The 27,934-nt window shown below is 45.8% G+C and overlaps 9 protein-coding genes across 9 annotated transcripts; 6 read left to right on the top strand and 3 right to left on the bottom strand.

Moving 5' to 3' along the window:
* The first annotated feature begins 101 nt into the window (after window positions 1-101).
* On the top strand, window positions 102-7,817 carry BDB00DRAFT_969138 (cortical protein marker for cell polarity-domain-containing protein). The gene is made up of 10 exons (XM_053129830.1): window positions 102-1,305; window positions 1,510-1,709; window positions 1,789-2,015; window positions 2,098-2,691; window positions 2,774-3,736; window positions 3,815-4,014; window positions 4,085-4,266; window positions 4,343-4,398; window positions 4,471-4,737; window positions 4,817-7,817. The coding sequence occupies exons 1-10, from the start codon at window positions 577-579 to the stop codon at window positions 7,492-7,494; spliced, it is 6,096 nt and encodes a 2,031-aa protein (XP_052984394.1). The 5' UTR covers window positions 102-576; the 3' UTR covers window positions 7,495-7,817.
* On the bottom strand, window positions 7,656-9,368 carry BDB00DRAFT_499799 (ribosomal protein S5 domain 2-type protein). Its single transcript, XM_053117614.1, has 8 exons — window positions 9,295-9,368; window positions 9,098-9,178; window positions 8,982-9,009; window positions 8,757-8,896; window positions 8,549-8,655; window positions 8,211-8,443; window positions 8,033-8,118; window positions 7,656-7,955 (listed from the first exon to the last, which is right to left on the bottom strand). Exons 2-8 carry the CDS (start codon window positions 9,098-9,100, stop codon window positions 7,818-7,820), a joined length of 735 nt encoding a protein of 244 aa, XP_052984393.1. The 5' UTR covers window positions 9,101-9,178; window positions 9,295-9,368; the 3' UTR covers window positions 7,656-7,817.
* Window positions 9,369-9,799: 431 nt separating this feature from the next.
* BDB00DRAFT_755405 (Argonaute siRNA chaperone complex subunit Arb1-domain-containing protein) lies at window positions 9,800-11,217 on the top strand (the record flags this gene model as incomplete). The annotated part of the gene is made up of 2 exons (XM_053118836.1): window positions 9,800-10,098; window positions 10,194-11,217. The coding sequence occupies 2 exons, from the start codon at window positions 9,800-9,802 to the stop codon at window positions 11,215-11,217; spliced, it is 1,323 nt and encodes a 440-aa protein (XP_052984392.1).
* Window positions 11,218-11,418: 201 nt separating this feature from the next.
* On the top strand, window positions 11,419-12,403 carry BDB00DRAFT_499943 (snare region anchored in the vesicle membrane C-terminus-domain-containing protein). Its single transcript, XM_053117615.1, has 3 exons — window positions 11,419-11,925; window positions 12,036-12,097; window positions 12,216-12,403. The coding sequence occupies exons 1-3, from the start codon at window positions 11,620-11,622 to the stop codon at window positions 12,232-12,234; spliced, it is 387 nt and encodes a 128-aa protein (XP_052984391.1). The 5' UTR covers window positions 11,419-11,619; the 3' UTR covers window positions 12,235-12,403.
* On the bottom strand, window positions 12,212-13,718 carry BDB00DRAFT_755547 (DNA recombination and repair protein Rad51; the record flags this gene model as incomplete). The annotated part of the gene is made up of 7 exons (XM_053118840.1): window positions 12,212-12,338; window positions 12,430-12,554; window positions 12,646-12,775; window positions 12,890-13,003; window positions 13,089-13,183; window positions 13,271-13,473; window positions 13,580-13,718. Coding segments are annotated over 7 exons (933 nt in total), but the record flags the coding sequence as incomplete, so codon positions are not given.
* A 685-nt stretch (window positions 13,719-14,403) lies between these two features.
* BDB00DRAFT_801243 (uncharacterized protein) lies at window positions 14,404-14,923 on the top strand. Its single transcript, XM_053121847.1, has one exon. The coding sequence runs from the start codon at window positions 14,469-14,471 to the stop codon at window positions 14,703-14,705; it is 237 nt and encodes a 78-aa protein (XP_052984389.1). The 5' UTR covers window positions 14,404-14,468; the 3' UTR covers window positions 14,706-14,923.
* A 1,400-nt stretch (window positions 14,924-16,323) lies between these two features.
* BDB00DRAFT_784201 (uncharacterized protein) lies at window positions 16,324-22,173 on the top strand (the record flags this gene model as incomplete). The annotated part of the gene is made up of 8 exons (XM_053120442.1): window positions 16,324-16,426; window positions 16,546-16,652; window positions 16,883-16,939; window positions 17,021-17,143; window positions 17,222-17,660; window positions 17,729-17,825; window positions 18,053-18,124; window positions 18,666-22,173. 8 exons carry the CDS (start codon window positions 16,324-16,326, stop codon window positions 22,171-22,173), a joined length of 4,506 nt encoding a protein of 1,501 aa, XP_052984388.1.
* A 145-nt stretch (window positions 22,174-22,318) lies between these two features.
* Window positions 22,319-23,729, bottom strand: BDB00DRAFT_801229 (Ribokinase-like protein). Its single transcript, XM_053121846.1, has 2 exons — window positions 23,535-23,729; window positions 22,319-23,444 (listed from the first exon to the last, which is right to left on the bottom strand). The coding sequence occupies exons 1-2, from the start codon at window positions 23,669-23,671 to the stop codon at window positions 22,538-22,540; spliced, it is 1,044 nt and encodes a 347-aa protein (XP_052984387.1). The 5' UTR covers window positions 23,672-23,729; the 3' UTR covers window positions 22,319-22,537.
* Window positions 23,730-24,998: 1,269 nt separating this feature from the next.
* BDB00DRAFT_801225 (uncharacterized protein) lies at window positions 24,999-27,578 on the top strand. The gene is made up of 7 exons (XM_053121845.1): window positions 24,999-25,394; window positions 25,514-25,642; window positions 25,774-25,836; window positions 25,910-25,989; window positions 26,091-26,405; window positions 26,503-26,684; window positions 26,769-27,578. The coding sequence occupies exons 1-7, from the start codon at window positions 25,232-25,234 to the stop codon at window positions 27,223-27,225; spliced, it is 1,389 nt and encodes a 462-aa protein (XP_052984386.1). The 5' UTR covers window positions 24,999-25,231; the 3' UTR covers window positions 27,226-27,578.
* The last annotated feature ends 356 nt before the right edge of the window (window positions 27,579-27,934 follow it).

Genomic DNA, 27,934 nt, shown 5'->3' with positions numbered 1-27,934 from the left:
AGACAAGTGGAAGATTCAATGGAGTTCGAACATGTTGGTGTAACCATCGCCTATTGCGAGCACTATCCCATGTGGCACGTTGCTTTTTCGCGAATCGATGTGGAGCTCTGCCGCCCTACTTTTCCTTCAGTACTTGCTTCACCCCTTCCTTTCTTTTTCTATTCTTATTTTCTTCTTCCTTACGTGCTAAAAGCTCATCAGCGCTTTGTGCGATCTATTCCCTCCTTTTTGTTTTATATATTTATCTTGGCCAATCGTAACATTCCTCTGTCGATTGAAAGAAAAGAAAAAGCCCAAGCCCGAATCAGCTCTCGTTTCTCCAATTCAACAACGACAACAAAACACTTCACACCCTTTGATGACTTGACGATCCTACTCGATCGGGATATCCTCATCTCCTGAAATAATATATAACTATTTGATAGCTACTCTTTACTCTTATTTCAAACATCCCACAGCCATACACGACCTCCTTATACGCCCGACTCTCTTACATAAACTTCCAGGCACACACACATACCAAACCACATTTCAATTTTCGAATCGCATTCCTTTTGCATAAATCGATCGTCGACAATGACACGACGTACCTGGCTACGACCGGCATTCTCGACGATACTACTACCATTAATACTTATTAGCACGATTACCACCGTGTTCGCATCCTATATCCAACACCCCGCCATTGATCTCGAGCAGCTAGAACAAATCGGCATTGCAGGACCGTATGGAGGCGTTTCACTATACACGGATACTCGACAATTGACTCAAATCCCACCAAACACCGCATCCGCTTTATCGTTCTCCAACAATACGTTTGAATTACTCGCCCATTCATCCGCAAACGGATCGATATACACGGCATGCACGCTCACAAACAGCAATTACCTGTACATCGGAGGCGATTTCCTGCAATTCGGTCCGACAAACGTCTCCAATATCGCTGCAATTGATTTGAACACAGGCACCGTATCCGCGCTTGCGAACGGAATTGATGGACCTGTTTATACCCTATACTGCGACGAATCATCCAACAGTGTCTATGCAGGCGGTCGATTCATGGCACCTGTGGCACCAGCTCCTCAGTACTCGGAATCGTTGTCATACTTTGGAGGCGGTGTGGCCGTCTGGAAAGATGATTTATGGCATGGTTTGCCGTGGAAAGGTTTTAATGGACCTGTCAACGCCATCGCTGAAAACGGAGCAACAGGCACAATCTTGTTTGGCGGCCGGTTTGATACTTCGGCGGACGGACAAAACTACTATGCACCGTCAAGCCAGCCTGTCAGTCTTGCATCACCAGCTGTAAATATTATCATGAGACCTACTTATATTTCCTTTTTTAAAAACTTCATTTAATTTGTTAGCGACTTTCCTCCCCTTTGTCTCAACTCCTTTTTTTTCTATTATTACTTTGCACTCTCTTTATACTTTTTTTCTCTCTTGGTATTTGTGTTTATATAACCGACATGAAACTTATCGTCACGAACAAATTTATGAATTCTTTAGGTGATTTCCGCCCAAAATTCTGGTACAGTCAACAGTGATCCGCAAAGCATCGTTTGTCCCGAAACGCTCGATGAGGATCCGTGGCTTGTGCTCGATGATACAGCAGGATCTTGGCAGGCAGCTTTCCCATACTCGATTACACCTTCATTGATCCGCTTATCAAATACACATCAGGATGGGCGTGGTACCAAGAATTTCTCGTAAGTAGAACAATCCAGCTTTGTTTGTTTCAATGACAGTTTGCTGATAATGCTCTACTGTCAATTTACTATGTCATAGAGTCATATCCATCCCGAGCAACACGGCCTTCAACTTTTCGTACATTGATCCTATCACGAGAAAGCGCTCACAATGCTCAACTGATTGTTCGCTAACTGATGATCCATCGGTCGAGTACCAAGATTTTCAAGTTCGCGATACCACGCTGTCATCCGGTATTCGTATTGAAATATCATCGTGGTATGGCTCTGGAGCTGGTTTGAGCTCTGTTGAGATTTTTCAATCTGGTATGTTAGAAAGCTTTTAATAAGAACAAAATTGAATATTCAGTAGAAGTATTTGCTAATGAAATTGTTATATGGACTTTAGAAATCTTTGTCTATGCGGTTGACGGTTTAAATGGAAAGGCTTGTGCTACATCAATGGATTATACACAGCGCTCGTTGATATCAACAGAAGGATCCTGGGCCTCCGATCAAGTATCCGGATCCTATGTGCATTTGTTATCCTCGTCCTTTTCAGCATCCCAATCTTCGAGTGTTTCTGCTACCTTCAAACCGTATCTGCCTGAATCAGGTCGATACGAAGTGTATCTATATGCGCCAGCTTGCTCGAGTGGTTGTGCCCAGCGATCGCAAATTGATGTCACGACCTATCCGACTTCAGAAGGATCCTCCGTCAAGAAATACGTCGATTTGAGTACAGCAGATGGTCAATCCATCTTGGTATATACGGGCGGTATTGAGGCAACAACTACAGAATTCCAGCCTTATGTAACAGTAACAGTGGCTAGCAACGCTACAACGCCTGCGAGCGGAAATTCCTCCATCTCGCTTCAAGCTGTTCAGTTTATCAAACAGGCATCCAATACGACGCTGGCAAGTGTGCTTGAATTTAAATACGATGCTACTGAGCAAAAAATTGCCAATACCACATTGGGCGGATCATACAGTTCTCTTGCTGGTAACTACTATTCGTGATATTGTCCCATTTAGAGAAATCGTACATAATGAGGCATGTTACACTAACTACAAATGTCAACTAGATAATATTCCTTATGCATCAACGGTGAATGCATTGGAGGCTTCGGACGGCAACGTATACATTGGCGGTAGCTTTTCATCCGCATCTGGAGCAAATACAACATATCACAACATTGTTCGTTACGACTCATCTACCGAAAGGTTGGCAGCATTGCAAGGAACCGGCCTTAATGGAGAGATCTCAGCGTTTCTGCGAAAAGATGCAGATCTATACGTTGGTGGGTCCTTCACTGGACTGGCAGCTACTGGTGACACATCGCGTTTAAACAACATCGTACGCTACAGTATCAATAGTGATAAATGGATTTCGTTGGGTGGAGGTGTCAATGGACCTGTTAGCGCCATTCACTTGTCAGGCGACTCGCAAAATGTGATTGTATCAGGCACGCACTCTGTCGCTTTAAACCAAGCAGAAGCCACCAGTGGAAACGCAACAGCAGGCAATGCCTGGTGGAGTCTCGGTAACAACAGCTGGACGCTCGACGCACCTTTTATCTCTGGTCGCGTCAGCAAAGCTTTACAAATCACCAACGGCACAGAACAAAGCACGGTCTTTGTCGGCGATGTCAAAGCAGCTCAACGAGATCAAGCACGTGGCTTCTCGTTCATGAACGAAAACACCGACTTGTCACCTTTCCCAGTCTATCCCGCGGTCAGCAATAGCACACCATATTCCATTACTGCAGGCACGTTCTGGAGCGACGAGCAGCATGGGAACACTTCGGCTACAATTATCGGCGGTCAGTTCGAAATTGATAACGAGATACAAAATGTTGCGATCTACGAAAACGAATCGTGGTCGAGTATCGGTGCTTCTTGGGAAGGTTCCATTACTATGATGGCCGTAAACAGAGGCTATCTATATATTGGTGGACACATGAATCAGACGCACAATAACACGCAAACTGGTTTGGTGGTGTATGATCTAGTCAACAGAACATTCATCCCAGTTCCAGAATTACACAGTAAGGATATGCGACATATGTTTAGCTAGCAAAAAAGAAAAGAAATCAAAGATCTGTTTTGACTCGGTTAATTTATAGCACACGATAGCTCTCCGTCCCATGTTCATAAAGTTGGTCACGGCTCAACAGATGGGAACATGATCATTGCTGGCAACTTTAGCAGCGCTGGATCACTGTCCTGTTCAGGTATCTGCGTGCTTGATACCGCTAACCATCAATGGAATTACTTGGGCGACAGGAGTCTTGCCGGTGAAGCATTAGATTTCACTTATACTGGAGTAAGTTACTTTTCGTAATATTCTGCGATTAAGTTGATAAAAACCTAATCAATATGCTTATTACGTCCAGAGCAAGCTGATTGTTGCTGGTAACCTGCAACTTTCTGGTGCAGCCGTCCCGATTGCGGAATATAATTATGACAACAACCAATGGAGTACTTTTGCATCCAGTTTGAGTGACGATGGTTTGCCCGGTAACTCCACGGCAGTTTCTTATGATGGTCAATCAAAAAAGACGTTTATTGCTGGCCAGTATGTATCAGATGCTCTTCTGTTTTTTGGCAATGTGAAAGTGGAAAACGTACTTATAAGCGTTTGAATTTTTTAGAGTCGAAACAGGTGCATATCTTCGGGTTTGGGACGGCCAACAGTTCACAGTTCCAGGTTATTATCATTTTTTTTTGAGTGGACATCCTTTCCTGATCACTAAATGCTAAAGTTTAATAAAATGTATAGATGGGGAACTCGGTCCTGAAAGCATTATCCGTCAGCTCGCCGTGCTGCCGTTGAAAGAATCGGGGGGATCAAACCTTATGGGAAACGATAAGGCAGTATTGTTGGCGACAGGTTTCCTCAACTTGGGAGATCTTGGCAACTTGAGCAGTGCTCTGTACAATGGTTCTCAATGGATACCGTACCTCACTGTTGCATCGGAAAATGGTTCTACGGATGCATTGCAGAGCGTGTTCTTCAAGTCTTATTACCCTCACCTAAACCCAGACTGTAAGTTTTTAACGTTACTGTGCCCGGACCATTGATTTCGAAGGAAAGACAATCATGAAAACTAACATGACAATGACAGCTTATCTCCCTGCACCTATTGTTGTATTGGTTTCTGTCGCATCTGCACTCGGTATCGTTTTCGTGGTTGTCCTCTTTGCTATGGGTGTGCTCTTCGCCAAACGACGTCGCGAAGCCAAAGTTAACCCGGCTGCAAACCCAGCAACTTATTACGGCAAACCACCTCGTCGGCCTGAATCATTGCTTGCCATGCTCAACTCGAGTGATGCGATGGCTCCCACAGCAAGTGCTGGAGGTGCCGCTTTTGGCGGTGCTGCCATGTTTGAAGCTACAAAGGATCGAAGCATGAGTGATAACGCTTACGAAACCCACGCGCTTCCTTCATCGAACATGATGAACACCGGCAGCACTCGACCCGAAATGACAGAAACACCGTCATCTGGTTTTAACACAACAGCAGCGCTTGGTGGCATTGCCGCTGCCACAGCTGCAGCTAATTCACGTGGTATCAACAATGATCAAAGCATACAGACGGTACAGCAACAGCAGCAAAGTTACTTTGACACTGATCAACAGCAACAACATCAACCACAGATGGAAACCTACAACAATATTTCTGGAAGAGAAAACACAGCTGATGCTTCAGGTCTTGCTGGTATTGGTGCCGCCGCCATGGGTGGTGCTACAGCAAGAGGTGCAGATTCACGAAACTCATATAATCCATTCCGGTCATCGGCTGTGGGTGTTGCAGTAAGTGACGATTGTCCTCCTGCCAACAACAATAGCAACAACGCGCAGTACGCTTCACGAACACCAACGGGCCCAGAAAGCTCTGCATTCTTGAATGTTGGCGCACCGGTAGCTGGCACAGCAGCTGCTGCAGCGACCCAAGTTCGGTGGACCAATGCTCCAGTAGTAGAACCCGCAACAGCTGCCATTGTTGGGCCTGTATCAATGGCATCCGTCTTGCCCGCACCTTCAGAAACGGATAATAACGATTCTGCCAATGCTGTACGATGGACTAATGTACCCGCCGATGGGCCAGCAACTGCTGTTGTTGGGCCTGTATCAATGTATTCTACTGCCTCCAACCTTGTACCTGATCGCGATTCGGCATCCAACTTCCGATGGACCAACGCAGGCGGTGATGCGGATGCTGCTATGGCAACAGCATTTATTGCCCCTGTGGCTGCAGGTAGTAATCGAGAAAGTGAGATGCGCGACACAACACAGCAATACCAGCAAGCACTACGGAATATGCCAGCAGACCCATCAGCAACAGCTACCGTTGAATCGGATGACGATCCTTCGCGGGTTCGATGGACAAACTATACGACGAACTCAGTCCAAGGTGTTGCGGCTCTCAGACCTGTCACTGCCATTTCCATGTATTCTGATGTGTCCTCTGTCTATGGTCCATCCCAAGATCACAGTGGCGGCAGCGGAAACAACAGCAACAACAGCAACAGCAATGATGATGTCTTTGGCCCCGTACGACCATCCTTGTTGGCCGATTTTTCATCAGATCCAGATATTGTTCGATGGACTACGGCACCGAATTCCGATACTGCTAAAGCCACAGCCATTGTGGCCGACCTGCCACAAGCCGGTGTCACGAATTCGACACTGATAGACACATCTGGTAACGACAACAGAAACAGCGGTGGTAGTAACAGTAGCAGGCTTGCCATGCGTCAATACGAAGCTGGACTTGATTTGGCATCACTTGGTGAAATGGAAGATAATGAAGACAAGTACACTGGCATCATGACGAACGAACGGTCCATGTCCAACGATGGATCGAATAATGTTGCTGTGGCCACAGCAGAAGCGGCATCGGATGCACGTGCAATGGGTACCGGTATAGGAGCAGCAGCAGGTGCAACAATAGCAACAGTAGCGTCGAGCCCGTCTAACAAGGATCAGTCTACGCCTGTCGATAATACCCACGACAATAATCCGAAAGAAGAAGATCCAGGGACTGTCGATAGCACAAACATGTTCAAGACTAGTTCTTTCCGATGGTCTGAGACGCCGTCATTGCCTGCGATCGATACCAACTTCAACATTGGCGCTGATGGCGCTGACAATAGTAAAAATCATGCGCTTTCGCCATTATCTCAAAGTCCAGGCGAGCCACCTATGCGATGGAAGGAGACACATACCGGCTCGCCTATTGAGGGCCACGCACCTCAAGTTACCGAAGCATCTGCTGCTACGGTGACCATCACGGGCCCAGATGGCAACGAAATCAAGGATAACGCTGATATTACGAATGACAATATGAAGGATGAAGCGGCCGAATTAGCGGCAGCTGCTGCTGCTGCTTCTGCAAGTGGTAGTGGAGCAAAGAACATCCCACCTACTGGTGCACTTGATGGCCGTGCCGCATCCAAGCGTATGGTCCAGGACTACTTTTCTTCCCGCGAACCAGCACAGGCGAAGGAAAGCGATGACAAGCCGAAATATCACAAGGACTTCCAAGCTGCCATGAACGCTGCAATGGAGAACAATCGTGGCGACTTGCCATGTAGCGAAGACCATCCACACCTGTACTATGCAAAGTTTGACTTTAATGCTCGTGAACACGGTGAGCTTGGTTTTGACAAGGGCGATCCGATTATTGTTGTGGATCGAAGCGATGATATTTGGTGGATGGGATACAAGGATAACGGCGATGCTGGCCCAATGCAAGGTGTATTCCCTAGTAATTACGTAGAAAGAGCTTCTACATTATAATACATGTAGCCACTGCACAACATCCTCCTTCTTTTTATTTTCACTTTCCTGTTTTCTCCCGATAACACCATAGTAACTTTTTCAAAATAGTATTTAACTCTTCTTTTCTTTACCTTACTATATATAAAACTACCTCCCCTATCATCTTCCACATCCTCACGTTCACATTCGATTGTTAATGACCATCCCTTTGCCTATTGCTTATTTTCTAAAGGGTCTTCCTCTCTTCCCAACCTTCCATCAATTGTTGTTACTTTTTCTCGTTTTCTTTCAATCTTTTTATACATATTTTTATATATAGTATATTATATACAAATTCAATTTTACGCATTCAGTCGATCCATCAAATATTCGGTGTTTTCCCGAATCACACTGTCCAACACCTTGTGAACTTGCATGCAGCCTTGTGTAGCCAACTCAGTAACACTTTCCAATTTTTCGATATGAAGACGGGACTCCATCTAATCATTCCAAAGTCGATAGTTTAGTCATCGTCATCGCTACTGCTCCCTTGGACGATCGAGAAAAAAACTTTTACCTCAACCAAATTAACCTTGCCGGTCCGTGGTAAAATTGACACAGTTAATTCAGGTGTATCCGACGATTCTTCCAAATTATTCAAGTCTACATAAATCCAGCCGAAGCAAATTAGTCAATCAATCGTCTTTTTCTGAACTCACTTTTTTTTTACCACAAAACTATTAATAGATAGTTACCTAGCACGGGAATCTTATCAATGCAACCAGCCGAACAAGCACACACGTAATCAATCATAGGGATGCCTGCATCTATCAGTGCCATGGTAGCAGCATTGATACAGCACTGTAATATACCGCCATCATGCTGAAAGATTTGTAGATAGATATCAATCTGCGATCTTGGGATTTGTTTTCTAAGGATAACGGGTTCGAACGTTTGTCGGATAAAGGTGGCTATTTCCAATGATCGTCTATATAAATCGCGAAAAAGAAAATTCCCCAATTGTCCATGAGTAACGTCTCTACACCTCGCTAACCATATTGACCATTGATTGATTAACTGGGACGGTTTTTACTTGTCGTTCTTGGATCGTTTTTTGCGTTCACTCGTACTGAATGGCGCGACGTTAAACTCGACGTTGAGAAGCGCCTGATCCGATTGTATTTGTTGTCTGAATCGTGCCTATTATGTACAAATGTGTAAAAACTTAATTTTCTGTGCTATTTATTTCACCTCTGCAGTTAACATAGTAGCTTTCGTGGTTATTATATGCCTCGTATTACCTCGCGTGGACCGTAAACAGCCGCTAAACACTTTGTATTGCCTTGCTCAATATAAGCCGAGCCGTCTGCTTGACTGAATACAGATGTCTTGGCTGTAATTCTACGTAATTCATTTGCACGTCGACCATCGATCCGAAGACCTGTTTTTTATACGATTCACAAAGCAGCGATCAGATTTGTTATGTTTAAAAGATCTAAACGTATAAATGACTTCAGCTACTTTACCTTCAGGTGTTAATAATTCCAAACGAGACTTTTAAAAGGAAGACTTTAGTTTTTAGCTTATTCACGTTGATCTACTGATCGAACTTTTCAGTATAATGCGCGTTAAAATAACATACCATGTGGATCGCGTATAAAGTTTTGAGGAAAAAAAAGTGGTGGCGGGATACGAGCACAAGAAGCGAATGCTTTTGACACTCCTACAAAATTGTCAAATTGGTTATAATGTTGATATGATATAATAAGCGTACAGTACTTAGTATCCAGTAGCTCTCAGCCCAAGAGCTGTTTATATGTTAAAACAAATTTTTATTACATTCCACGTGTTTGAGCATCAACACTATCATGATGTGGCCCCGAAAGTTTGTTTATGATATTGCACATAGAAACTTTACGATCCTAATTAAAGTGTTAAGCATCTTTGTGTGCTTCTGCATTCTTGGAACTCCTGGCATACTACTACTTATACTAGCGTAAAAAATTCAAAGAAAGAGCACTTACACATCGATGTGTTGCTGTGTATAAATCATAGCACAAAGAACGTGTACTCGAGGGTGAACAGTAACGGGAGTATATCTTGCTGTAGTTTTCCAACCTACACATTGTTGTCAAATGAAAAAATTAAAGCCAGCCCAGCTTTTAGGGAGAGTGACCTTTTTCCTTTCTTTGTTTCGAACGCGTTGACCGCCTTTCTATAACCTACCCCTCTCACGCAAAATGGACTCGCGGGAGGAACGGCTACAATATGTGTAAGTAAACATATCTCATTACCATATTTACTGTAGTTTGAAACCACAAAAGCAATGAAAGCAAAATGCTGAATGAACTGTGCTTCCAGGAATGACTTGATCGAAACCATTCGTGACAATCAAGAACATGAAGATGCGGAGCGAGCAAACGGTGAAGCAGATAGTGGCGAACAAGAGCAAACCGAAGAACAACAACCAGACATGCCTGAGGGTCTGTCAACGCCTGTGAATGTGGCGCAATCAGAAAAGCCTAAGAAGAAGAAGAAAAAGAAGAAAAGCAAGACGGCCAACTTGCCCGAAGCAGGTGCAGATATTGCCGACAACTTCGAAGAAAAGTACAAGGAAGATGTGGTCGAAAACCCTTACGATCCGTAGGTATTATCCACAAAGGTTATGGGTGTGTTCGATGAAGTTCTTTTGGGACGCAGTTTATCACACACAAAAACTGATTGGGTTACCGCGATAGATCACGACCATTAAACCAACGCGTCGAATATGCCATCTGGAAATATCGCAAAAACCATCGTTTCACTGATTCTAAACGCTCCATTTTCGACAACTACTTGAAATTCGGTGGAATCAAGACCGGCCCGAACGCGTTTATGGGTCGTGCCACGGGCGGTGATCAAGACGCGGATGGCGAGGCTGACTGGGACGCTGCCAAGATTGGCACCGATACTGTACCGAATGCTGATGAAGATGACGAAGGGCTCGAAGTCAATTTCACCGAAGTCGCTCAAGTTTATCTGGGCAACACATTTATCCGCGAAACTCGTTTCATTGGCCAGCAAGACTTTATCGATGCACCTGTACTGATTGATGCATTCCTCCGCTACCTGCAGATCCGAAATGTGTGCCCCGAGTATGCCGATGATATTTCTCGAGCGCGTGAAGTTATTGCCAAAGCCAAGATCGAACTGCCGATGTGCAAACGAGCGGCCATAGCACTACCAGGCACATTCAATCGAGCTTGCAACGTTTTGTTTGGAGGTGGCATGAAGGTCGCATGGGTCACCGAGGCCTCGTGGATGCAGGCAACGTCAAAAACGCAAAAACTCATTGATCAGTTCATGAGCGACACAGTGGGCTCTGTGGATGATGAAACGCGAAACAGCGTCAGCGCGGTTGTTGGCGATTATACCAAACGCACGGTGGTGGATGAACGTAAAGACCTGTTTGTCAAGATCATGGATATTGCTGGATCATCATCAAGTTCTTCGGAACAGGAAAGGGAGCAGCAAGAAGAGATCACAAAGGAGGAGGACCCGTTGGTTGAAGTCATCTTGGCTGACTATGAAAACGAGCAAGATACCTTCAAGATTCTCCTGGAGAAATCGATTTCCCAGGAGCTGCTCAAGGGCATGGTGATGACGGTAGCCATGTACAAACTGGATAGTGGCCATTGGTACTTGGACAGAGCAGGACAGATCATGCCCACTTTCTACATGGTTGATGACTGCTTGGATTCCGACGCTTTTTTGTTTGAATGAAAGACATGCACACTCCAAAAATAAAAAGAACTTAAACAGCTTACCCGGAACTTTTATTTTTTAAACTTTCCTTGTGTTCTAACAGAAATCATAATGACCGATCGATTCACAACCTACGAAAAAGACTTTCAAAAACGCATAACGACTCTCGAGAAAAACTCGCTTAAGGATCAGTATACAGTCTGTATGTTGTGTATTTCTGGCTTTAGCAAGGCTATAAATCTCGTTTTAAGTGACATTTATGCATTAGCAAACGAAATGCAGGAACTGAGTGACATTGTAAGCAGATGTCACCTTTCCTTGTCCTTACTCTGTATAGAAATAGCCTCCTCGTTATTCTTCAAGACTGGAAAAAAAAAGTAAAAGAGATCACGAACTGACTTGCATCTGTAGCTCGCAAAAATGCGAGACGGGGCACAAGATGAGGTGCCCTTGTACAAAGCCAAGTTACGGGCTCATGAGGCGCGACTAGCTTCTCTGCAATCTGGATCTAGTAGCAGTAATAGCAATGATGTTATTGATCGGACTAGCGCTGGCGACGATCATACTAGACGACAGCGGCTTCTCGATGATACAGAAAGGCTCCAACGCTCGAGTCAGCGATTGCAGGATAGCCATCGGCTTGCCCTGGAGACGGAAACTATGGGTGCCGACATTCTTCAACAGCTCAAGACACAACGGGAAAGCCTGACGCGTACACAAGATGCTGTATGGTTTTACATGGGATTTTTTTTTCAAAGCAAATACGACATAGGAAGGGAAGCGTAGATACGACTAAAGATATGTGTGCGGCGATGCATGGTTTGTTTGTGTGCTAGGTGTCCGAGACTAACTCCTATATTGATAAAGCATCCAAGACATTAAAAAGCATGTCCAGAAGGTAAGAACCAATACATATTCTTGCTAGCAATTATCTTTCAGCGAAATGAAAAAGAAAGAAAGAAAGAGGATGATGCACAAATATGTTAAATACCTGTTACGGTGGCAGATTCTTTTAGTCGTCGCGGGGATCGCTGACACCCTGTTCAGAGATGACAAACACCGTTTCAGTCTCTGGCAGCGAGGGTGAGTCGTAGATCTTGCAGATACGGCTCTCGCCTCTACCCTTTCGAAAGTAGAGTCTAGTTTATACATTTTTGGTTAACGCATCATACAATTAGTAAATGCCAATACCTCTTTCTTCTCTTTTAAAGTAATGATAATGGGTTGTACCTGGTGCATGAAGCATGAGCGATAATATTGCCTCCGGTTGGTTTTTTGGGATCAGCAACGAACATGGACGCCCCTCCATCCGGCTGAGCAACGACATGGTTGGTAATCACGATTGCCACACCAAACTAGTATATACAGCATTCAAACACGATTACAATCAAGTATTTCAAAAAAAATATCAGCTATCGTCAAAGAGAAGAAGGAAATGGTATATACTTCATCTGCGATTCGCTGCAGAAGACGGAGAAAGCGAGCCAGATGCATTTGACGTGCAGAAAGTTCACCTCGTCCAGAATAGTCTGTGCGGAACAGTGCAATAGCGCTGTCTACAATAAGTATAGCGAACCTGTGCGTATGCACAAACATTGGATTTCTCATGCATAAGTCCAAATTTCAAAGTGAATCAGCTCCGGTGCAGGACACATGCAGTAGCAGCAAAAATGGAACATCAGTAACGAACCGAGTTTCCGCCATCAGTGCACAGGCTTGAACAAGCAATGCCGATTGATGGTCGGCATTATAGGCCCGGGCATACGCCACGTTGTCCAATGTGGTCTCCGTCGACAGTGTGTACCTAACGTGTGTATTCGAAAGGAAAACGAAAGGATATCAGCATCACCCAAACGATACATCAATATGAAAAGTGGGCACATACACACCTTTGGGCTGTAGCGAGAATACGGCTTGGACGGAAAGTACCCTCGGTATCGATGTACAGGCATTTTCCTTCGGCACCTCCTTGTGAGACTGGCAGCTATATGGGTTTTGGAACGCGGATGATTCTTTCAGTACTATGTTTGTTGAACTATTTCACATACGCTTCAGAGAGAGAATAAAGCACCTGACATGTCACCGCAAGTGTATGGCACAGCTGTGTTTTTCCGGTCCGGAACTCGCCAATCAGCTCAGTAATAGAGCCCGTTTCGATACCACCGCCGAGGATCTTGTCCAGTTCTTTTGAGCCCGTGGTAATATGGATCATTTCCGCCCGACGCTGATGGATCTCCATGGCCGTAGTGAAGCCCATATCCACCAAACTGCTGGCTATTGATTTCAAGCATCACAGGTAATGATGAGTCTTTGTTGGTACCTTACATTGGCAGTAGCAATAACTAATAACAGTCATAGTTTTCGTAGTAACAGTAGACACCTTCTTTGAGAATCTTCTCCACTTTGGCTTCGGAGAGACCCTTGATGGCCAGCAGAGTCTTCTTGGTCGTGTATGCAATTGACTCGACAGTGTAGTGGCCGGCTTCTTTAAGCTTTTTGATATCACCTGGTGAAACACCATGTTGCTTTTTTATGTTTGTTTGATGAAGAGGCACATACAAAAAAATTAAAAGACGCGCAAGTGCACACCCATCATGAGTGCCTTCAACTTCTATCTTACCCCCTACTACCCCTTATCGTTCTTTCATTGTTCTTATATGGCATATGCATACGTACCTCCAGAGTGTCTACCAGTGTCACACCGACCCCATCCTCTTCATCGTCGCCGTTGTTTTCTTCAGAGTCTTGTTGCATCTGATCGTCTTGTTCCTCAAGTTCTAGAATATCTGCTTCTGGTGCTGGGTCACCATCACTGGCTTTGCGTCTCGTTGAAACTGTCATGAGAAATAGCGCTGAAAATCAAAAGAGGAAGAAAAAGAAATACGTCGCAGTAGTGTATTTCGGTAGTGACGTACACCGCTCTTTTTTTTTGTCTTATTCATGCTGTTTGACAACCGCAAACACATAATTCCGACAGGCTCTCTTCGCTTGGAAATAATGAAAAAGGGCTTCCCTCACTGGTAGTAATAGGAAATATCAAGGCGCATCTTCATTCAGGGGGGTGGGGGTATTCAAATTAGCGTTTACTTAAAACAAGTAAAAAGACATGTGTGCCTTACATAGAGTGCGCCGGAGTGTCCTCGCTTCCAATATAAAAGCGCTCAAGGGGTGGAAATGAACTTTTCTCTCACTCTTCTTTTCTCTCTCTCATCTTTCAGGCAGCAGCCAAACACATACACTCACGCACACGCATAACCAAGAAATATAAAATGAAAGGAACTCTTCTCATTGTCCTTCTGGCCGCTTGCTCAACAATGCTGGCCACCGCCTCCACCATCCCAGACCGACAAGACGTCAAGCAGGAGCACTGCAGTGCTTTCAAGGACTCACGAGTAAAAGACGTCTGCAAAAAGATCTGCCAGGAATACGGTGAAGACCCGGACTATATCCTCGGCCAATGCGGTCAAGAGAAAGGCATTTGCGAGTGCAAGAAATATAAACAATAATTCAATTCCCCTCTCTTTCTCTCTCTTTTCTTAATGTTGGATGGCACCCTTTGCTCAAACTCAATAAAAAACACTTCCATGAACACCAAATATCAGCATATAAAACGAAGAAAAGCAGGACAGAAGCAGGATTATCATACATACATATTTCGAGAGAGCACATAACAGTAATACTTGCACATACAGCATTATTTGTATTTGAAAGCATAAAATAAAACACCACTTAATAATCTCAAGTTGTTGTCAGAAACAGCATTTCGACGTATCAGCGTCTCGCTCTATACAGCGCGAAGAACCGTAGAACCAAGTTGCCCTTCTCGAATGGCTTAGCTCATTATTTTCATGATAGGAATTACTCGGCGTACAATAAAGAGGCTGGCTTGAAGTAACTGGTCGTGACAGTGAGCGAGCCAAAAATGATATATAGTCTTTACATTTACCATATAGGGCTTCTGCAATAGCCTATCAGGATATCGAGTGGCTTCATGTGTTCTTCCCTCGTCCACTTCCTCCCGTATCATAACGAGACACCAAAAATAAAAAGAGGAAGGAAATCACAACCCCCATAAAAAGGCCCACATAATGGGAAACACGAACCTGCGAGGATATATTGCAAAAGTCGACGATTGTGAATCCTTAGAGTTCATTCGCGCATATCGAATTGACAAGCCAGATCTCATACTACCGTCTGGGCTTTTTGAGACGACCTGTCACAGGGTCTTGGAAGGTCGATTCAGGTGTCCTAAAAGCTTTAAATGACGACAAACCGCAAAAAACGGCAATTCATATCTTTTCAATGGACGTGGCAGTTTGGTCTACAACTACCGAAGCGCCGTCGCCAATAAGCTGTACGGACTGCGGGAAAGCCGGTATATTGGGCGTTGGAGAAGTAACCTTAAACCACTAGCCATACGTATATCTATTTCCTTTTATTGTGGTGGACCCACGCAACATGATGTGACGCGACCACAACATTTTTACACAAGACCCATGGAGCTCAATTTACAAGTTTATGAAGAACAGAGCGTCAGGAAAAAAAAAGCAAAATCATGTCTATAGAGGATTGTTAAGAATGTCTATGCTCTTTCAAGCATTGAAATTCCTTGGATCGTCGAGTGCCTCTAGTACAGAAGCCGTCGTAAGGTCAATAACACGGGAGAAAGAAAGGCAGCTATAGATAGAGTCACCTATCTTTTTCTTCCTTGTTCACATCTCCTTGTAAGCGCAACACGTATTCCCATTTTGTATACCTCATCACAGCCATAACATAGCAAACGCAAGCTGTACACTTTAATCATCGAAGATGGTATGATCCGGTGTATATTAGATCCGATCCGCTGAAGTTATCGTTAGAATGCATGTCAAATAAAAGAAAGCAACGCAATTGCAAAAGCTCAAGTAAAGTAAATAAGTAATAGTGAATCAAGTCCAACACTCGATCCAGTCAGTTGGCTCAAGCACATTATTATTTATTAACCCATTGTTCCTTTGAGGATTTGTGTGCCTTTTTGGTGCAAACTCACCCGCCAATCCGAGTTTTTTTTTCGTGTCACCAAGTAGCAATCATACCCAGAAAAGCATACCCCTCTTTCTTCCCTTCAGTTGTTCGCGAGGAACAATGCAAAAGCGCAGTGAATTCACTGTCGAGGAAGTCAAACGCCTTAACGTTGAACTTCAACAGCAACTAGGCCCTGAGTTTTTGCGCCAACGTACTGGACCTGGTAATGTAACTAATTATTCTTATAAGAGTTGATCAATGATCGATCTATACTTACGTGTCATTTACATTCATTGAATAAGTGGAGATCTTTCATACTTACACGTGTTGTCTTTTTAATAGGTGGGAAATTCACGTATATTGAAGGACAATCTGCCATTCAACTTGCGAATGAACATTTTGGGTTCAACGGTTGGTCGTCAGAGCTGCGCAGCATGACAGTGGATTTCGTGCGTAATTTTATATTGCATGCATACGAAGAAAGTCACTAAGTGCATGATCCTTTTCTCTTTTAGGTGGATGAAAAGGAAGGGAGAGTTGACGTGGGCATTTCTGCAATCGTACGAATCACTTTGAAGGATGGCACTTTTCACGAAGTATGTTGTTTGTTCAAGAGAGCTCTATGCCCACAGTAATTGAGATACAAGTGGAACTCATACAAACCTTATCTTTTTTTAAGGACGTTGGTTATGGCCAAATGGAACATAGCAAGAGCAAAGCTGCTGCCATGGAAAAGGTGAGTCGTTTGTTGCCAAAAACGATATTACTACCAAGTCATGGGACAAAGAGACGGCTCAATCTTTATCTCGACTACTAGGCCAGGAAGGAAGCTGTCACCGATGGCATGAAACGCGCATTACGTATGTTTGGCAATGTGTTGGGCAACTGTATCTACGACAAGAACTATACCAGCCACATACAGTACATGAAAGCACCAGCGGTATGTATTACTACTTGAGTTGATACAGTACATCTTGCATAAATGGGCAAACTAATGACGCTATTGAACTCTAAATAGATTAAATTCGATCCGAAGAATCTTTATCGCGACAAGCGATACCTTGCACAGCAGCAACAGCAACAACAACAACAAAAGGAACAAGAGTGCAAACCACAACAGTCATCGCCATCACAAAAACAACAAGCCAACAGCAACATGTCATCATCATCCACCATGGTTGCTAGCACGTATACCAACAATAACAACAATCATCAGCAACAGGCAACAGCCCCATCCAAACCACCACCACCTCTCACTCGATCTGCATCACGGCAAAAGCAGCAGCAGCAGCAGCAGAAGCCTACTACCACTACCACCAAAACTGCACCTCCTCCATCCTTTTCTGCACCTGCAAAAAGACCTGCTAATAATGAGGTTCCTACCGTGAGCCCGTTACCACCCAACCAACCTCCACCGCTACGAAGCACACTTTCCCGAGACGACAGCTTTTCTATGGGTAAAACATTCACAAAACTTCCGTCCACTAGTGCTATTGTTGACTAAATCACGCTCTTTGTTCACTAGACGGTGACGAGGACTTTTACGCAGAAGTCATTGCCCAGGAAAAGGACTTTGACAAGCCGGATATCGAGAGCCAGCCCATAGATGAACCTGCATTACAGTAAATAAAATGCCCCAAAAAAAGGATATCTGATTTTGTGCAACAGAAAAAGGAAAAATTATTAAGCACAGGTTGAATGACAATAGATACTCCTGGTCGAGCAGCAGCAGCAACAACAACACCAAAAGAAAGTTAGAAGGGTCCGTATAAGTACTAATCACGCAGCCCTTGCTTATTTGTTTACTGATTGTTTGGAATTCCCACTGTTCTTGCTACACAATACATAGGCCAGCGTCGTCTTCTACTGCTAGCCGTGCTACTTCTTGCACCGCTCGCAAGCTAATTAAAAGCCATCGATAGTACAGAAGGAATCACATAGAAGGGAGTCAGCGTCGGAAGCGGGGCGATGTATTGCCGATCACCGCCCAGGATCTTTTGTTACACCACTTTCGCAACAACACCACACACACGAATACAGAATTCATTCCTCGTTTCCTTGTGGCGTGATTATCAATTCAGTTCTGTTTGGGCATTCATCTTGCTGTTTCTGATGGATGGGACACGCGTGGGGTTAGGGGGAGGGTTTGCTTCTCTTTAGGTCAGAAGATGCACTCCATAACAAATCACTCTTTGAAACAGCAAATATCATATTTTGGAGTTAGTTCGCTCGGACCAAAAAGTTCTGCCGGCCCCGTCGTCCTTTTTGCCTGAATGGTAACACAAACACAGCTTTACCTGTTTTTTTTTGTTCTCCAACAACATACTTGCTTTCTCTCTTTCTTCCAAAACTCCTTTTTGTTTCCTTTAACAGGGGCGTCACACACCCTTCCCCACGCCCCCCACCCTTATCCTCCTCTTCTGTGTATGTTAAAGGAACATGGCACCTCACAACGTCAATAGTTCTGAAATATTCACCGACAACGACGACCCTGCTACTGACAACGTTTTAGTCATGACCACCACCTCCAACAATACCAATCGTGCAATTGTCAATGTCGTGATGCCCATTGAGGGCATGACGTGTAATTCCTGCGTAAAGGCCCTTACGTTAGCCCTGAACCAGCTCGACGGCGTTTATTCGGTCCAAGTCAGTCTTGCAGAAGCACAAGCCCATGTAGAATTTGACGCCAGTCGTTTGAGTCACCCCAAGATTGTCGAAGCGATTGAAGACTGCGGATTCGACGTGCCATTACAACAACAAGACATGACCACAGTGTTGCCAGTGCAAGGCATGACTTGTCAGTCGTGCGTTAAATCAATTACTAATGCACTGAGGGGTATACCGGGCTTGGTATCCATTGATGTGAGTCTTGCCAACGAAAACGCCACGGTTGTACATGACCCAAGCCTGCTTTCACGAGACTCTATTGTCACAGCCATTGAAGATTGTGGGTTCGATGTCCCGGGCAACGACGGAAATAGTAACAATAATAACGTCGACAACCATGACGATGACCAAAATGGCAACGATAACGAGACGGCACTTTTAATAAAATCAGTAGCACCGTCGTCGTCAGCAACGGCCGCAGCAGTAGCGGAGACTATATCGGCACAGCTTGAAGTGCGTGGGATGACCTGTGCTTCATGCGTCAACAGCATCGAACGGGCTGTGAGTGCACAGCCAGGCATCGTCGCCATCAAAGTGTCACTCTTGGCTGAGCGGGCGACGGTTGAATTCAATCCTTCCACGACGAGCGTAGAGCAGATTGCCGATATGATTGAGGACGTTGGATTTGAAGCCAAGCCGATCCTGCAGAAACGAGATGACACGGTCCAGCTGCAGATTTTTGGCATGACATGCGCCAGCTGTGTACACAGCATCGAGATGGGCGTCGGCAAATTACCTGGCGTGCATTCTATCGCAGTCAACTTGATGACGGAACTGGCCATCATCCACTATGATAACACGATACTGGGGCCACGCAATCTGGTGGAAGCAATTGAAGAGCTCGGATTTGACGCACTCATGTCGGATAACATCAAGAATACCCAGCTCGAGAGCTTGTCCAAGATCCGCGAAATCAAAGAGTGGCGCTCGGCGTTATGGAAGAGCGCATTGTTCTCAGTGCCGGTGTTCTTCATTGCAATGGTCATGCCCATGACGTCCTGGGGTCGTCATATCATCGATGCTTCAAGGATAGTGCCTGGCTTGTATTTCACAGACATCCTACAGCTAGTGCTCACCATACCTGTCCAATTTGGCGTCGGCAAACGGTTCTTAAAGTCGGCCCTTGTGTCTATCAAGCATCGTTCACCTACCATGGATGTCCTGGTGTCCATCTCGACCCTGGCCGCATTCGTGTTTTCTATCCTCTCCATAGTCCGTGCCGTCTGTATCCAGTCGGAACACCATCCTGTTGTGTTTTTCGAAACGTCTTCCATGCTGATCGCATTCATTTCCATGGGTCGTCTACTGGAAAATCTTGCAAAGGGCCAATCGTCCTCGGCTTTGTCCAAACTCATGTCACTCACACCGCCCACGGCATTGATGTTGACCATGGATCCAAAGACCAATGCCGTGATTTCGGAGAAGCGTATCCCTTCGGAATTGATTCAGCAAGACGACTTTTTAAAGATCCTGCCAGGTGACAAGGTCCCTACGGATGGAACGGTGTATTCTGGCTCATCGACGCTCGACGAATCCATGGTCACAGGTGAAGTCGATGCCGTGTCCAAAAAGGTTGGCGATACTGTCATTGGTGGTACGGTCAATGGTCCGGGCACATTCATTATGCAGGCCACGCGCGTTGGATCAGATACGGCCCTCAGCCAGATTGTCAAACTAGTTGAAGATGCACAATTGAGCAAGGCACCTATTCAAGGCTTTACGGATGTCGTTGCTGGCTACTTTGTTCCGTCGGTCATTGGGCTAGGCTTGGCCACATTGCTGGTTTGGACTGTACTGGTGGTGCTGTTGGGCGTAGACAGTATGCCTGCGATGCTAAAGTCGGAAATACAAGATGAGGGCGACGGCAACTGGTTTTTCGTATGTCTCAAAATGTGTATCAGTGTCATTATTGTGGCATGTCCCTGTGCCTTGGGCTTGGCTACACCGACCGCGGTCATGGTGGGCACGGGTGTCGGTGCGCAGAACGGCGTACTGTTCAAGGGTGGCGCTGTGTTGGAGAATGGACAACGGGTCAATACGGTTGTGTTTGACAAGACCGGCACGCTCACGCAAGGCAAGCTCCAGGTGACAAGGTCCACGAGCTGGATCGAAGAGGTTTCGCAGGATCAGTTGCTGGTGATGGCCGCTATTGCAGAAACGCACAGTGAGCATCTGGTGGGAAAGGCAGTGGTGGCCAAGGGCAAGCAATTGTCTGGCGTGGATGTACTGGAGATCCTGGCAGCTGTCTCTGGGTTCAGGAGCGAGACTGGCTTTGGCATTGAATGCCACTTGCACGTGCACCAACAGCGACAGAGCCTGCTGTCCGATCTTTCTGGTGGCACACACTTGATTCTCGTCGGCAACCGTCGATGGTTGGAAGACTACAATGGGATGAACCTGACAGCAGAGCAGGCCAAAGAAATCGAGACAGAGGAGGCGCAGGGTCATACGTGCATTGTTGTGGGCTGGAACGGCATGGTCGCTGGTTACATCTCGCTCGCAGATGTGCTCAAGCCCGAAGCAAGAAAGGTTGTCGCCACTCTGCATAGCATGGGTATGCGCACAGCTGTGGTGACGGGTGACAATGCCTTGACGGCACGATCCATTGCACGTCAAGTTGGTATTGAAGAAGTCCACGCAGGCGTATCACCCAACGGCAAGACACAGTTGGTTCAAGAGATCCAAGCTCGACCCTTTGTTCCCTTGGGCAGCAGCAAGCGATCGATGTGGGGCAGCAAAACAAAGCAGACGGTCGTGGCGATGGTTGGCGACGGTGTGAACGATTCGCCAGCACTGGCAGCAGCAAGCTTGGGCATTGCACTGAGCAGTGGCACCGACGTTGCCATTGAGGCAGCGGATGTTGTCTTGATGCGCAGCGACCTATCCGATGTGGTGGCAGCCCTCGATTTATCACGCACGATATTCCGGCGGATTCGTATCAACCTGATTTGGGCGTGCATCTACAATGTGATCGGCATACCTCTGGCCATGGGTATCTTTATGCCGTGGGGATACCACCTGCATCCAATGATGGCCGGTCTGGCAATGGCAGCAAGTTCGACGAGTGTTGTGGTCAGCAGTCTGATGCTCAAATGGCTCTGGCGCAAACCGCCACTGGTGGACGACTACGACGAGCAGTCAACATCGCCCGGCGTGTCTGTGCCTGGAATCTTTGCTCGTGCTTGGGAGCACGCTGGCCGCTTAATAACCGGGCAGCGAGGCGGCTACCGAGTTGTTGCTTCGGGCAACCCGTCGTACGATCTGGAAAGCCTCACACCGTTGCAACAGCAACAATTGTAATAATCTCGCGTTTTTTCGCCTACACTTTTGTCTTCTAGGTCCTTTACATATCTGTCCTTTCCCGCACCCGAACCTCCTACTCTTACGATAATTCCATCCACTGCATTAATATCATTCTGTGTACATTTCTAAATAAAACTAAACGTATATTTTACATAAAGCTGGTTGTTGAAAACGGTTTATGATACAAATGACGAGTGGGAAGGGTAGGGTTGGGTAGGTTTGGGGGGAAACGAAAGAAACACAAGGGAGGGATGCTGATTACAGATAGAAGATGGTATTATTTTAGAACAAGAAAACAAAAGAAGGAAGGGGTGCTGTTGAACCACACTTTTCTTTGACATCACATGCTTTTTCTTAATGCTTAAAAGTTGGGAATGGCTTCACGCTCGCCGACTTTGGGGAAGGTGGGGCCAACCTGCTTGATGCACAAGCTGGCGATGTAGTGGCCAGCAGCAACGCAGCGGGGGGCATCCTCAATGCCCTGAGCATACAAGCCCATGAAACCACCGCAGAAAGCATCGCCAGCACCGTTGGTATCGACAATGTCCTGCTCCTCGACCTTGGTGACGGGGAAGACCGAGACGGCATCGCCGACAGCAACAACGGTCTCGTCAGAGCCCTGGGTGATGACAACAGTACGAGGGCGGGCGTTGCCCTTGGGCAAGGCGGCCAGCTTCTTGGCAATTTCCTTGACATCATCGGTGCCCCAGCCGGCGGCAGTCGAGTAGGTACGGGCCTCATCCTCATTACCGAACAACAAATCGGCGTTCTTGACAACGGCATCCAAACGGTCCTTGAAGAACTGGGACAAGAAGGGGGCGCTCAAGTTCAGGCCAAAGACCTTGTTGTTCTCAGCAGCATGTTCCGACACGGCCAAGGCAGAGGCATAGCCGCCATCGTGGGTCAAGAAGAAGCTGCCAAAGTAGTAGTACTTTGCGTTCTCGACAATAGCCCAGTTCTCGGGCTTCTTCAAAAAGTCGAGCTTGAACTTTTCAGCAGCAGCCAAGTTGGCAACGAGCGAACGGTCATGGCCAGTGATCAAGACACCGCAGGTGCCGGTAGGGGCTTCATCGGTAACCTGGTAGTGGGTGCGCAGACCGTCGGCAGCAGCAGCCTCCTTCATGGCATTGGCGTACTTGTCATCAGAGACACAGCCCATGTACACGGTCGAGTTGGGAGGCAAAAGGTACTGGGCACCACGTGCAGTGTTCTGGGCAGCACCACCAGCTACATAGACGACATTGAACTTTTCAACAATCTCATCATACCTTTCATATTCAGAATGAATCTCGTTCGTTAGTTACCAAGTCTTACGCGTCCTTTCATATATTTTACACGTGTGTGTGTACACTACTTACAAAGGCTTGTGCGAGTCATCAGCCAAGATGGCGTTGTTGGCCTTCAAGTTATACTTGTTGAGGATCTCTTCAGTGGCATTGCACTGAATGTCCAGCAGAGGGTTTTCCATTGCGAGAAGCTCGTAGTTGCCAGGCATTTTCAAAGTATATTTTTGTAAACGACACGAAGTTGGTTTTACCGGTGGTAGGTAGGCACTGTTTTCTGTTTAGATGCGATCCTCATCATCATCCCCGTCCATCAAAGATTTTTTTCATACTCAGAAAGTGGTTCTCATTGGCTGGGCTTGACACGGTCACCCAGTTGCCGGCTCTTTGGTTTGTGATGGTACCTGAAGAGCCTTTTCCTTACGGAAGGGTGGGGAGAAAAAGGCGGACGTGGCCAATTCTTTTAGATATCCCTAACCAAACGCCCTTTTTTCTTTTCCGACAACGATGTTCTACATTCCATGGGAAAGCTGCTACGTTGGCAGACACACAGGCACCTATCAGTCAAGTCTTTTCAAATCAAAACCTTGCAAAGATTTTGTTTCAAATCATCACAAGCCGGCAGCAGAGAAATCAGGTCTGTTTTTTACAACAGTCCATGCCAAAACAAGGCAAGCTCACGGCATGGAGCTGCAAGCTGTCACCTTCTATATTTGATATGTCTTTGAGGAGCAACGTACTGCGGTGAAGATAAGGAGAACAGGCCTCTTGTTGTTCTTGTTGTTCTTCTTGTTTCATCTTCCGCCTGCACACAGTTTTCATATTACAGATTAAAAGGCGATTTCATATACTTTTGTTCTTTTCGTGTTTCGTTTGTGATACCGATAACCCTTATTAAGTGCAGCTATTCTGGAGAGATCGCTCAGTGGACCCCCACCCACTCGGTTGTTGCACGCCGTCCCCATCCCCCCCCCCCCACCCCCCGCCCTCCGAAAGCCAAAACGAGACACAGCATGTAGAACGATGACAATCATAGCCTAGCACCCACGCAGACGAATGAATGTCAGCGCGATCCTCTTGAGAGAGAGAATGGTCGCACGAGCAAAAAAATTAAAATAAAAAGAAGAGGCGGATCCTGAAAAACGGTTTTGCCCGGGATATTGGGCAGCTCATATTTTACTGTCATTACAATCTTTCTGAACAAGCGGTCTCGACCTCTCTTTTGGGGGGAATACATAGTGCATACATGGACTCCTCACTAGCTGACCCCCTTTTCTGCGTTTTCGTCAGAAAGACCGGCACACGCATATTATGTCATGGCTGATTAAGGAGGGGAGGGGAGGGGAGGGAGGCGGTTAGTCTTCAGACGGGCAAAAACAAGCTTTGGGCATGAGCCCTCTTGCATGATGATTGCCAGGTTTCAATAAAAGCGGAACGTGTAATACACAGCGCAATAAACACAGACAGCGCGGATGCACCCCGCGGCAAAGGAGCACAAAAAACGGGATTTCTCATATAATTTGCACTTTTCTCTCCTCTCTCTTCTGTTGCTTCATTCGCCTCGCCACCTTCCAACAACCAAATTCTTTCTCTCTTCCAACTCGTCGCAACACCAACCCAAAGAAGATCGAGTTCACAGAGCAACGCAGCCAACATCCCACAGCGACAGTAGACAGACAGACAGGCACGAGCTACGACGACATATCGAACGGTGCGTCCCACTTAATAAATACACCAACAACACCATCCAACCCTTAGAACAACAAAACAGCATGCCAGTCGAGCTTTACAGTCGCACATTTGAATACCACTGCATAACAGAAGACTATTGTCATTGCGACTGGCGGGTAACGCTGCGAGACTGCGTCGAGGCGAAAGCAATGACGGGCGTTTACATTGGGAACATTGCTATCTGTGCATTCGTTTTTGTCATTGGTACGGGCTGAAAGAAATGTCGCTAGTAAAATTATGAAATCGTGTGGCCTTATTGTTTTCTTCATCGTAATTAATTTGTTTTGTGACCACAATCACGCACCTTCCAATAATAATAACAGGCACCGGTCTACTTGTCCATCGTATCTTCGTCAAGGGCCATCGCTTATTCGACGCTGCTTCCTCCAAGGGATGTCTGCGGCCGAAGCCGATTGACTGCATGCTTTTCTCGTTAATGATCTTCAATCTTCGTAAGTTTCCAAGTTTCCCAGGAGCCCCTTCTTGTGCTCCGCTCAAAACTTTTTTTTTTCTCTTTTCGTGTACCCTGTGGAGTGACGATCCATTAACTCTGTTTTTTTTTTTTGTTTTTCTGTATACATAGTCCGCCTGCTCACTAGCGTTATTTTAATCGCTGATATTGCCGATGATATGATCTCACGACAATGTAAGTTGTAAAGTATGGCAATAGACACGGAAGCGTAGGTGGCAAGGAAGCTAAAAGTATATTTTTTGCGCAGTCATGTTTGAGTTTCCTTGGCAGTTTGGCTACGGAGCATTTGCATTGTACCTCATCGGCATCGCACAGACTCTGGCTGATGTAAGAAATTAGCGTTTCTGGTGCTTCTTTGTTTGTTTGTTGCTATAAACACCATTTCTAAACGTGGAAAAAAAAATAACCTTGACGACACATCTCAATAGAGTCACAAGGCCATTTCTACAGGATGGCTTCCTTCGCCTCGCGTAGTCGATTTCATTGGATCGACATTCTTCCTTGCACCCTTCATCATGAACAACATTGTCGCTATCATTGGTGGTGTATATGCTCGCTCAAATCTGGGTGTAGCCGAAGCCATGGTGCGCGTATTGTACGTCTTTTGGTTTCTGCATTGTTTCCTGCTGGGTTTGGCCGTCTTGTTTGCCGGTATGCGACTGATCCGCATTCTAAATCGCCACTTGAGCAAATTTCAGGCCTCTGGTCCGCGCTTCGCATCTGTCAAGACCGGTATTTTCAAGGTACATTACACACACACACACACACCCATAAGCATACTTTATTCTGCTCATTTATTAGTACATGTACGGTGACTAACTAGAACATGAAATGATAAAGATCCGCGCTGTGATGTGTATCATTTCCACTTGCTTGATTATGTTTGCTATCTTTTTGCTCATGTACGGTGCTCTGCGTGATCAAATCATGGTCAACATTCCCGGATCTATCTTCTTGGGTGTCATCTGGAATTACCTCGGTCCTTGCGCAACTCTCTGTGTCGAAATCGCCATTATCTTCAAGTACGTCTCCTAAAGATTTCTCAGAGCAACAACAAAAAATATAGCAAGCACTGTACTTACTCGTTGTTTTCTTTGTCGAAATAGCCCGCGCATTGGTACCGACGGCATTGGCAACTTGAAGAGCTCCAGCGGAGGTGAAAAGACCACCACTCAAGAAGAAACGCAATCGTCAAGCTATGCTGCTGCCGCCGCTGCCGACACGAGCTTCCAAGCAACACTCAGCCATCATGCGTTCGAAGACTTGAAGCAACAACAAATGCAATACCAACAAGTCTTCCAAAAGCACAGTAATCGGCACCATGGATCCAACGGTCTTAACGGCAATGGTTCGTCTACAGACCTCTCGAGCGACAAGACACTGACAGGCTCCAACATCCCCATGGATGAACTCTATTACGGCAACGCACCGAATCTCGGTCTTTCTCCGGCTAACCGCCACCAAGACAGCAAACCTGTCTGGACGCCCCACGTTGAAAAGGAACCTGAAGATCCTCAAGACGATCTTTCTTCCCAGATCCGCCTGATACATCACAGCCGGTAAAAAAAAAACACCCTCTCAGCCGTTTTCTTTCTTTTTTACATATACTATTTTCCTATTACTATCTCTCGCATCTTAGAAGAATCATCACACCCCGCATTATAATATATACATATACATATATATCATAACAGCAACAACGCATGTCCTTTATATTCAACCCACTTCTTCCCGCTTCCCTCGCTTCCTCCTCTCTCGTCATCACACTATTGCACATAGTTTTTCTTGTTCCTTTGTTGCCTTCCTAATTAGCTCTTATTGTTTGTCTCGGTAACCGGTGTTTCTTTCCATGGGAGAACGAATGCCAGTGAACCGTTGCTAGCCATCAAATAAATTATATATATATATTCATTTTCCAAGAAAGGAACGAGCAAGTCTTGTTGCCATGGTGATTGCATCTGTGTTCGCGACGCGTGATGGTCTAGGAGCAAGAAGCAAACGTGATATGAAACACGCCGTTTGTCGGAGGTAAAGCGTCATTGTTAATGCATGATGGGCGAACACATGGTTGTTTCAGCAAGAACAAAAAAGAAAGTTGGCACGATTGCTATTATCTGGTGTGTGCCTAAATTTATATCTTGGAGAAACACCAGGACCCTGAAGTCGCACAGGCAGTCGCGTCTGACACGTAATAGCAATCACCTTATTTAACGCCTTCATTTCAACCTGTGTGTAACATTGAAGGTCTATAGCACGTGTACAGCAGCAGCAC

This window comes from Zychaea mexicana (genome assembly GCF_025766255.1).
Source record: "Zychaea mexicana strain RSA 1403 chromosome Unknown BDB00scaffold_6, whole genome shotgun sequence".
NCBI classification, from domain to species: domain Eukaryota; kingdom Fungi; phylum Mucoromycota; class Mucoromycetes; order Mucorales; family Lichtheimiaceae; genus Zychaea; species Zychaea mexicana.
This window is presented reverse-complemented; position numbering and strand designations above follow the sequence as displayed.